This window comes from Oncorhynchus gorbuscha, linkage group LG19 (genome assembly GCF_021184085.1).
Source record: "Oncorhynchus gorbuscha isolate QuinsamMale2020 ecotype Even-year linkage group LG19, OgorEven_v1.0, whole genome shotgun sequence".
Lineage (NCBI taxonomy): Eukaryota > Metazoa > Chordata > Actinopteri > Salmoniformes > Salmonidae > Oncorhynchus > Oncorhynchus gorbuscha.
In genome coordinates, this window is record NC_060191.1 from 38,933,462 (window position 1) to 38,945,561 (window position 12,100).

General features: G+C 48.4%; 1 protein-coding gene across 1 annotated transcript in view; it reads left to right on the forward strand.

Annotated features, from left to right (window-relative positions):
- Window positions 1-12,100, forward strand: part of LOC124006244 (leucine-rich repeat-containing protein 75A-like) — a 46,678-nt gene that overhangs the window by 12,484 nt on the left and 22,094 nt on the right. Inside the window, exon 2 of the mRNA XM_046316132.1 lies at window positions 4,490-4,627. Within this exon, the coding sequence (XP_046172088.1) occupies window positions 4,490-4,627 (138 nt within the window). The remainder of the gene's footprint in view (window positions 1-4,489; window positions 4,628-12,100) is intronic.

A 12,100-nucleotide genomic window follows, 5' to 3' on the forward strand; every position in this document is an offset into this window, starting at 1 on the left:
TAATTGATGTGTATATAGATATGTATAGTGTAATTGATGTGTATATAGATATGTATAGTGTAATTGATGTGTATATAGATATGTATAGTGTAATTGATGTGTAATTATATAGATATGTATAGTGTAATTGATGTGTATATAGATATGTATAGTGTAATTGATGTGTATAGATATGTATAGTGTAATTGATGTGTATATAGATATGTATAGTGTAATTGATGTGTTTATAGATATGTATAGTGTAATTGATGTGTTTATAGATATGTATAGTGTAATTGATGTGTATATAGATATGTATAGTGTAATTGATGTGTATATAGATATGTATAGTGTAATTGATGTGTATATAGATATGTATTGTGTAATTGATGTGTTTATAGATATGTATAGTGTAATTGATGTGTTTATAGATATGTATAGTGTAATTGATGTGTTTATAGATATGTATAGTGTAATTGATGTGTATATAGATATGTATATTGTAATTGTTGTTTATTGGTGTGTTCTGCGAAAGAGACTGGTCTCAGCATGACTCCCTGCTTAAATGTTTAGAAAAATCCCTGTTGGTTGTTGTTCTGAGATCAGAGCCTCTGTTTACAAAGCATCTCATAGTAGGAGTGCTGATCTAGAATCAGTTTTGTATTTTCGGCCAGACTGAATTAGATTATATGGACAGGGGGGACCTGATTCTAGATCAGCACTCCTACTCTGAGACACTTTGTAAGTTTAGGCACTGGCTGAGCTTAGCTGAGATGAGGCCAGGGAGGGACAAACAGTGTATTATCATGTCATTATCAATCTTCTAGCTCTGGCTCTGCACTCTCAGAAAAAAATTGTTCCAAAACGGTTCCTCGGCTGTCCCCTTTTTGGTTCTCGATAGAACTCTTTTGGGTGCCTTTTTTTTCTCAGAGTGCAGAGGGTTCTCCTAAGTGGACAGCCAAAAAACCTATTTAGGTTCGAGATATCGCCTTTTTTCTAAGAGTTTGGCCCTCAGTTTCAACACACACCTGCACCACTTAGGTGATAATTCCCTCGAAGCCGGAGTTTGGAGGATATATTGGCACGGGTGTTGTTAGGCCCGAGACGAAGTCCAACCGTGCCAATATATCCTCCAAACGCCGGCTTCAGGGGCATTATCACTTTTACACAACGGGTTACCAACATATTCAAATAATGATTGACATATTTTTTTAATTAAAAAAAACACTTTTTATGAATTTATTCATACTGTTTCATCCTTCCGTGAGATCTAGTCCCGACATAAATCTAGGGTTGCTACCCAAGCCGGCTAGTCGTTCGTTCTATTGGTTCGGTTGCCAGAGATGTGACCCTATCGTTAAGTATTTTTGTTCTGTATCTATGGATGCGACCAGGTCGTTTGTTCTAAGTTGTCTACTGCCATACTGGCTGGCAACATTCTTATCCCTTGCATGCTAGCTAGCCAACTACGGCTAACTTACAGTCACGTCAAACAGTGCAGACAGAATAACAGCAAAGTAGCTGCATTTGCGTTTGTTTAAGCTGTTTTCTAGTGACATTTATTGGATACATCCATGACAAGGAGCTAAATGAGGTGCGATTTCGCCTGGTATAGAAAATGTGCTCACTCATCAGGACACTGTTGTTCAGAGGAGCTAGCCAACAACATAGCTAACACAATCACTTCAAACGGAAGCTGGAAAGACTGCATCTCGCTACATTTCATTTAGTTTGACCTATATTCTATTGACATTCCTTGCTATATATATCCATAAAAATGATGCCAGCTGATTCATGACTTTGAATGGCTGAGAAAAGCTCTCTGCCTTTCTGTCTCGTTCCGACATGTTCATTACTATGGGACAGCTGGAGATCTAATTTCTACATTGAAACAATGTTGCAAGGTGTCAGTGGAAAAAGTCAGAAAGGTTTATACAAATCTCTGAGTATACAAATCATGCCCCGAGTCCACACAGCAACAGGTTGATTAGAAACTAAACTTTTAGTTCTGATACTGTTTGTCCTGCTAGTAGATTTGGGGGTAGAAGACGGAATGAGAGAAAGGGATGTGGGGGGTAGACAGAGAGAGTGCCTGTTCTTCGAAAAAGACAGACAGACTGAGAGAAGCATCTCAGTTCTCTGGCAACCAGGTGCACCCCGTTGTTACCCGGATACCATGAACATTCACATTAAATGGGAATTGATGAATGAAGGGGCAGCTCTATTAACACCTAATGTATCCGGAAAAGTCTAAATTTCTCCTCCTGAGTCCATATTCAGTTTTTTTTCTTTTTAACATGGAGCACACTGCTTTGATGTTGAATGTGGCTGATTTATGTGGGAGGAATACTCCCGGATAAATTGAAAGACAATTTATTGTCCTCACAACCCTCCCACTCACGCCGCCATCATCACCAGCACTTTACAGTTCAAATAATTTTGGGACTTTAGTTGTCATAGTCATTCATTTTTAATAACAGACTACTGACATAAAAAAATGCATGGCCTTTTTTTTACTAGAGGATATTGCTCCTCAAGTCGTTTATTTTTCCTGTCCTTTCTCTCTCTCCACCTCAAAGTGTCATTCTGCCTTCACTATGTTGTTTTTACCTTGGCTCGAACCACCGCCCCTATCCCCCGCCAATTAGTGACCAATCTGGAACTGCTGTGTCCTGAAGATAACACACAGAGATGGCAGATACATTTCCATTGAGGGGTTGTCTATTTGCATAGCGGCTTGATTTCTCAAAGCTCGCTCGCCGGGCACGGGGAGAATTGGATCCCTCATGTCCTGTGACTCATCCAGCTGTCACGGACGCACACACATGTTAGGGAACCTATAGGCAAATTCAAAGTCTTTGCATGAGTTGACAAAGACTTCCTGTGTCTGATGGAAAAGCTTCAGGCTTCTGACATACAGCAAGCACAGTCTCTTCCCAGGTGCCGAAATCTACTAGCTGTTAGTATTTGAGTCAACAGCAGATTTAAGTGTTAAGTTTGCTTTAGCAGTGGTGCATTTGTGAGTGTTGACACTTCTGCTCATCCCACCTCTGAGTACAAGTCAATAAGGATGTGTGCTTGTGTCCTGTATGTCCGTCAGTCACTGTCACATAAACTAATGCAATGTTGATATATTATGCAGGAGATTAATTATGTGTATTATGTAGAGTTTGCCCTGACAACGTGGTATAACCTAGGAAAAACCCAGGGCCTGAGTTATAGGCGATAAGTAGGAAGCAGGAGTTTTTCCTGGTCCGGGTCACATGGTTGGTGAAAACTGCTGGCTCTAATCATGTAACCCGGTTCCACATCTCTCCTGTCTCTCTGTGTGTGTGTGTGTGTGTGTGTGTGTGTGTGTGTGTGTGTGTGTGTGTGTGTGTGTGTGTGTGTGTGTGTGTGTGTGTGTGTGTGTGTGTGTGTGTGTGTGTGTGTGTGTGTGTGTGTGTGTAGGACTTGGGGATGGAGTCCACATCTCTCTCTGTGTGTAGGACTTGGGGATGGAGTCCACATCTCTCTCTCTCTCTGTGTGTAGGACTTGGGGATGGAGTCCACATCTCTCTCTCTCTCTGTGTGTGTGTAGGACTTGGGGATGGAGTCCACATCTCTCTCTCTCTCTCTGTGTGTGTGTAGGACTTGGGGATGGAGTCCACATCTCTCTCTCTCTCTCTCTCTCTCTCTCTCTCTCTCTCTCTCTCTCTCTCTGTGTGTGTAGGACTTGGGGATGGAGTCTACTCTCTCTCTCTCTCTCTCTCTCTCTCTCTCTCTCTCTCTCTCTCTCTCTGTGTGTGTGTAGGACTTGGGGATGGAGTCTACATCTCTCTCTCTCTCTCTCTCTCTCTCTCTCTGTGTGTGTGTAGGACTTGGGGATGGAGTCCACATCTCTCTCTCTCTCTCTCTCTGTGTGTGTAGGACTTGGGTATGGAGTCCACATCTCTCTCTCTCTCTCTCTCTCTCTCTCTCTCTCTCTCTCTCTCTCTCTCTCTGTGTAGGACTTGGGGATGGAGTCCACATCTCTCTCTCTCTCTCTCTCTGTGTAGGACTTGGGGATGGAGTCCACGTCTCTCTCTCTCTCTCTCTCTCTCTCTCTCTCTCTCTCTCTCTCTCTCTCTCTCTCTCTCTCTCTCTCTCTCTCTCTCTCTCTCTCTCTCTCTCTCTCTCTCTCTCTCTCTCTCTCTCTAGGACTTCTCTCTGTGTAGGACTTGGGGATGTCCTCTCTCTCTGTCTGTGTGTGTAGGACTTGGGGATGGAAGTCCACATGTCTCTCTCTGTCTGTGTGTAGGACTTGGGGATGGAGTCATCTCTCTCTCTCTCTCTCTCTCTCTCTCTCTCTCTCTCTCTCTCTCTCTCTCTCTCTCTCTCTCTCTCTCTCTCTCTCTCTCTCTCTCTCTCTCTCTCTCTCTCTCTCTCTGTGTAGGACTTGGGGATGGAGTCCACATGTCTCTCTCTCTGTCTGTGTGTGTAGGACTTGGGGATGGAGTCCACATCTCTCTCTCTCTCTCTCTCTGTGTAGGACTTGGGGATGGAGTCCACGTCCCTGGATGACGTGCTGTACCGCTACGCCAGCTTCAGGAACCTGGTGGACCCCATCACCCACGACCTCGTCATCAGCCTGGCCAGATACATCCAGTGCCCCCCCAAGACAGGCCCGGTAGGACACCGAAACACTCCATGCGCACATCAACGTGTTAACTCAACACGTGCAAGTACACATGTGCACACGCGGACACACACGTACGTGGGCACACACACATATATACGCACACGCGCATGTGAAGTGCGTTGAGACCCAGTAAAAAGCGCATGTAGACGCAATGTATTATTGATCCATTATTACATGCTACTCACAGATACACTGCCCCATCACAATATTACCTCTCTGCCTGATTTACTTCAGTGTGTTGGTGCAATGAGACCAGATCCTATCCTCCAGTCTTTGGCCGGGAAATGAGGTTATAAATGTGCTCGAAGTGTGGTTGTGTATGTAATGGTGTGCATCTCGGTGTGTGTATATCATATTCGTGTGTGTGTGTCTGAGAGAGAGAGAGATACTTTGTATATATAGTGTATGTGGACACCCCTTCAAATTAGTGGATTTGGGAGCTTCGTGAAATGGGTTTCCATGGCCGAGCAGCCCCACACAAGCCTAAGATCACCAATGCCAAGCGTTGGCTGGAGTAGTGTAAAGCTCACCTCCTTTGGACTCTGGAGCAGTGGAAATCTGGGTTTGGCAGATGCCAAGAGAACGCCACCTGCCCCAATGTATATAGTGCCATCTCTAAAGTTTGGTGGAGTAGGAATAATGGTCTGGTGCTGTTTTTCGTGGTTCTTGGCCAATCTGTAACTGCAGGTACCGAAACCTGCTGTGTCCTGAAGATAACACACAGAGATGGCACATACATTTCCATTGAGGGGTTATCTATTTGCATAGCTGCTTGAGTTCTTAAAGCTCGCTCGCCGGGCACGGGGAGAATTGGATCCCTCATGTCCTGTGACTCATCCAGCTGTCACGAACACATACACATGTTATTCGATGATTAAATTTCGCTAAAACAGGTTATAGGCTACATGTGCACCACCAAGTCAGAACAGTAGGTGAGATTAAGAGTTGAAAATAGACCAAATTATTAGGGTGAGGCACATGGGCTACTAACAGCTTACTATACAACATACACTTAGTATTACTTTCTTAGCTACAGTATACAGTGCCTTCGGAAACTATTCAGACCCCATGACCCCTTTTCCACATTTTGTTACGTTACAGCCTTATTCTAAAATGGATTAAATAAAATAAAAAATCCTATGTTTTTGCAAATTAAAACAGAAATAGCTGATTTACATAAGTATTCAGACCCTTTGCTATGAGACTCGAAATTGAGCTCTGGTGCATCCTGTTTCCATTGATCATCCTTGAGATGTTTTCACAACTTGATTGGAGTCCACGTGTGGTAAATTCAATTGATTGGACATGATTTGGAAAGACACACACCCGTCTATATAAAGTCCTACAATTGACAGTACATGTCAGAGCAAAAACCAAGCCATGGGGTCGAAGGAAATGTCCGTAGAGCTCAGAGACAGGATTGTGTCGAGTCACAGATCTGGGGAAGGGTACCAAGAACACAGTGGCCTCCATCATTCTTAAATGGAAGATGTTTGGAACCATGAGCAATCGGAGGAGAAGGGCCTTGGTCAGGGAGGTGACAAAAAACCTGATGGTCACTCTGGTCACTCTCTAGTGTTCCTCTGTTGAGTTGGGAGAACCTTCCAGAAGGACAGCCATCTCTGCCGCACTCCACCAATCAGGCCTTTATGGTAGAGTGGCCAGACGGAAGCCACTCCTCAGTAAAAGGCACATGCCAGCCCGTTTGGAGTTTGCCAAAAGGCACCTAAAGGATTCTCAGACCATGAGAAACTAGATTCTCTGGTCTGATGAAACTAAGATGGAACTCTTTGTCCTGAATGCCAAGCGTCACGTATGGAGGAAACCTGGCACCATGCCTACGGTGAAGCATGGTGTTTGCAGCATCATGCTGTGGGGATGTTTTTCAGCGACAGGGACTGGGAGACTAGTCAGGATCGAGGCAAAGATGAACGGAGCAAAGTACAGAGAGATCCTTGATGAAAACCTGCTCCAGAGCGCTCAGGGCCTCAGACCGGGGCGAAGGTTCCCCTTCCAACAGGACCACGCCCCTAAGCACACAGCCAAGACAACGCAGGCGTGGCTTCGGGACAAGTCTTTGAATGGCCCAGCCAGAGCCCGGACTTGAACCCGATCGAACATCTCAGGAGAGACCTGAAAATAACTGTGCAGCAACGCACCACATCCAACCTGACAGAGCTTGAGAGGAAGTGCACAGAAGAATGGGAGATATTCCCCAAATACAGGTATGCCAAGCTTGTAACATCATACCCAAGAAGACTCGATGCTGTAGTCGCTGCCAAAGGTGCTTCAACAAAGTACTGAGTAAAGGGTCTGAATACGTATGTAAATGTGATATTTCAGCTTCAACATTTTTTATAAATTAGCATTAATTACTAAAAACCTCTTTTTGCTTTGTCATTATGAGGTATTGTATGTTGGTTGATGAGGTAAAAACAATTGAATACATTTTTAGAAGGCTGTAACGTAAACATAAAGTGAAGGGGTCTGAATGCCTTCCGAAGGCACGGTACATATTAAATCATTTATGCAGAAGCATACAATTCATTTTTGGACTCACCTTGTTGTGTTTGTTGTCACGGCCGTTGAGGGAACTGGACCAAGGTGCAGCGTGGTGAGCGTACATATTCCCTTTGATTTATTTTTCTGTATTTATGGTGCTTTCAAGACAACTGGGAACTCGTATAAAAAACGAGGTTGAATCACGATGATGTCATTGATCTTCTGGTGGTTGTGTGTAGTGTTTTTTTCCCAGAGTTCCCAGTTATCTTGAACTCAAGTCAGATTTCCCAGTTCTGAGTTTCCAGTTGTTTTGAGCGAGGCAGAAGTCATGCTGGATTGACAGTATGGCCAAATGTTGAATGTTTTATCATTTTAAGCTTGGAAAAGAGAACCTTAAACCCAGACTTGGACCACACACCCATTCCACTGAATAGCAGGCTAATGATTGCGTTGCAATGCTTGCAGTTAGCCACTGATTCCTTCCAAACCACTCATTGTTACATTTGTGATTTCCAACTTGTCCTATAATGTTTATGTCCAATGGCTGATGAGCACCGATACATTTTATCTATAATTTCTCTTCAATATTTCTCTCCATAATGACAAGGATTAAAAAGGATTTGCCAGTAGATTGTCGACTTGATTCATGACAATGACTGCTAGCTAAGATTTTTTAAATTGTGATGTTGACATGATCAGTCCAATCAAAGTTACTGTAGATATAATGTGATTTGACGTTGTTTTATCTGTGGCCAATGACCTGGAGCCATTACCAACCCCTACGCTCCGTATGTTCCACTGGCTGCCCCACCACCACAGAAAGCACTGAGCTTGGTTGCATTTTGGAGCTGCCTTTCTCAAGAAAGCAAAAGAGACCATGTTTGTATGGAGACTTTATTACACTCAATTATTATTATTTTTCTTACATTGTTTGCAACCTGATATGTGACACGTATTAATGCCAAAATAACATGAAAAACAGGCTACCCCCTTTTTTTGCAAAAAATGTGAGCCTCAAAACAGGTGGGGCTCTGCCCCACCAGCCCTGACTGACGGGTCGCCACCGAGTACAGTGTATTGATGATCAGCTGGTGAGATGCTGTGACTGAAATCTAAATGCACTCACATGAATGCCCGTAGGGATGTGAGGAGGGTCTCTCTCTCTCTCTCTCTCTCTCTCTCTCTCTCTCTCTCTCTCTCTCTCTCTCTCTCTCTCTCTCTCTCTCATCCACCTGTTCCTCAGTGTCAGAGATTGAATTAGACCGACTCAAAACTCCACATGGCATGAATAACATACCATCTCTGCATTTACCCACATACTGTATGTGATTAATAACAACACAAACGCCCAGAAGGATTCAAATAACCTACCGTTGAAAAACAACCTCCCATAAGGATTTCAATCTGTTTTAGTTGAATCTATATATTATTATATTGAGATAGTTATGATGGATAAAGAAGGATTACACCTTTTGATTACACCCATGCCTAATCCTAAGCTTTTTCTAACAATCATGCTTCGGTCTTGCTCACTGAGCGAGATGATGAAAGGAGTTAGCAGTGGAGAGATGGATGTGGCAACTAGGAAAGAGAGACAGATTTCACTCGTCATTATGGAAGGAGAGACGCATGTCTTGCAGGGAGTGATAGAGAGAGATGGAGGGAAAGACGGTGGGAGGAACGACAGACAGACAGACAGGCAGGCAGACAGACAGCAGGGGGAACGGCAGACAGGCAGGCAGGCAGAGAGACAGACAGACAGCAGGGGGAACGGCAGACATACAGGCAGGCAGGCAGGCAGACAGACAGACAGACAGACAGACAGACAGACAGACAGACAGACAGACAGACAGACAGACAGACAGCAGGGGGAACGGCAGACAGACAGACAGCAGGGGGAACGACAGACAGACAGGCAGGCAGGCAGAGAGACAGACAGCAGGGGGAACGGCAGACAGACAGACAGCAGGGGGAACGACGGACAGACAGACAGCAGGGGGAACGACGGACAGACAGACAGCAGGGGGAACGACAGACAGACAGACAGACAGACAGACAGACAGACAGACAGACAGACAGACAGACAGACAGACAGACAGACAGACAGACAGACAGACAGACAGACAGACAGCAGGGGGAACAACAGACAAACAGCGGGGGGAACGACGGACAGACAGCAGGGGGAACGACGGACAGACAGACAGCAGGGGGAACAACAGACAGACAGCGGGGGAACGACGGACAGACAGACAGCGGGGGATCGACAGACAGACAGACAGCAGGGGGATCGACAGACAGACAGCGGGGGAACGGCAGACAGACAGACAGCAGGGGGAACGACGGACAGACAGACAGCAGGGGGAACGACGGACAGACAGACAGCAGGGGGAACGACGGACAGACAGACAGCGGGGGATCGACAGACAGACAGACAGCAGGGGGAACGACGGACAGACAGACAGCAGGGGGAACGACGGACAGACAGACAGCAGGGGGAACGACAGACAGACAGACAGACAGACAGACAGACAGACAGACAGACAGACAGACAGCAGGGGGAACAACAGACAAACAGCGGGGGAACGACGGACAGAAAGCAGGGGGAACGACGGACAGACAGACAGCAGGGGGAACGACAGACAGACAGCGGGGGGAACGACGGACAGACAGACAGCAGGGGGATCGACAGACAGACAGCGGGGGAACGGCAGACAGACAGCGGGGGGAGCGGCAGACAGACAGACAGCAGGGGGAGCAACAGACAGACAGCGGGGGAACGGCAGACAGACAGCGGGGGAACGGCAGACAGACAGACAGCAGGGGGAACGGCAGACAGACAGACAGCAGGGGGAACGACAGACAGCAGGGGGAACGGCAGACAGACAGCAGGGGGAACGACAGACAGACAGCGGGGGAACGACGGACAGACAGACAGACAGACAGACAGCGGGGGAACGGCAGACAGACAGCAGGGGGAACGGCAGACAGACAGACAGACAGACAGACAGACAGACAGACAGACAGACAGACAGCGGGGGAACGATGGACAGACAGACAGCAGGGGGAACGGCAGACAGACAGACAGACAGACAGACAGACAGACAGACAGACAGACAGACAGACAGCAGGGGGAACGGCAGACAGACAGCGGGGGGAACGACAGACAGACAGACAGACAGACAGACAGACAGACAGCAGGGGGAACGACAGACAGACAGACAGCAGGGGGAACGACAGACAGACAGACAGCAGGGGGAATGACAGACAGACAGACAGCAGGGGGAACGACAGACAGACAGACAGACAGACAGACAGACAGACAGACAGCGGGGGAACGACGGACAGACAGACAGCAGGGGGAACGATGGACAGACAGACAGCAGGGGGAACGACAGACAGACAGCGGGGGGAACGACGGACAGACAGACAGCAGGGGAACGACAGACAGACAGCGGGGGAACGGCAGACAGACAGCGGGGGAGCGGCAGACAGACAGACAGCAGGGGGAGCGACAGACAGACAGCGGGGGAGCACGGCAGACAGACAGACAGCAGGGGGAACGGCAGACAGACAGACAGCAGGGGGAACGACAGACAGACAGCGGGGGGAACGGCAGACAGACAGCAGGGGGAACGACAGACAGACAGCGGGGGAACGACGGACAGACAGACAGACAGACAGACAGACAGACAGACAGACAGACAGACAGCGGGGGAACGGCAGACAGACAGACAGCAGGGGGAACGGCAGACAGACAGACAGCAGGGGGAACGGCAGACAGACAGACAGCAGGGGGAACGGCAGACAGACAGACAGACAGCGGGGGAACGACGGACAGACAGACAGCAGGGGAACGGCAGACAGACAGACAGACAGACAGCAGGGGGAACGGCAGACAGACAGCGGGGGAACGGCAGACAGACAGACAGACAGACAGACAGCGGGGGAACGACGGACAGACAGACAGACAGCAGGGGAACGGCAGACAGACAGACAGACAGCGGGGGAACAACAGACAAACAGCGGGGGAACGACGGACAGACAGACAGCAGGGGGAACGATGGACAGACAGACAGCAGGGGGAACGACAGACAGACAGCGGGGGGAATGACGGACAGACAGCAGGGGGAACGACGGACAGACAGACAGCAGGGGGAACGACAGACAGACAGCGGGGGGAACGGCAGACAGACAGCGGGGGAGCGGCAGACAGACAGACAGCAGGGGGAGCGACAGACAGACAGCGGGGGGAACGGCAGACAGACAGCAGGGGGAACGGCAGACAGACAGACAGCAGGGGGAACGGCAGACAGACAGCAGGGGGAACGGCAGACAGACAGCAGGGGGAACGACAGACAGACAGCGGGGGAACGACGGACAGACAGACAGACAGACAGACAGCGGGGGAACGGCAGACAGACAGACAGCAGGGGGGGCAGACAGACAGACAGACAGACAGACAGACAGACAGACAGACAGACAGACAGACAGACAGACAGCGGGGGAACGACGGACAGACAGACAGCAGGGGGAACGGCAGACAGACAGACAGACAGACAGACAGACAGACAGACAGACAGACAGACAGACAGACAGACAGACAGACAGCAGGGGGAACGGCAGACAGACAGCGGGGGAACGACAGACAGACAGACAGCAGGGGGAACGGCAGACAGACAGACAGACAGACAGCGGGGGGAACGGCAGACAGACAGACAGACAGCGGGGGAACGACGGACAGACAGACAGACAGCAGGGGAACGGCAGACAGACAGACAGACAGCGGGGGGAACGGCAGACAGACAGACAGACAGACAGCGGGGGGAACGGCAGACAGACAGACAGACAGCGGGGGAACGGCAGACAGACAGACAGCAGGGGGAACGGCAGACAGACAGACAGACAGCGGGGGAACGGCAGACAGACAGACAGACAGCGGGGGAACGACGGACAGACAGA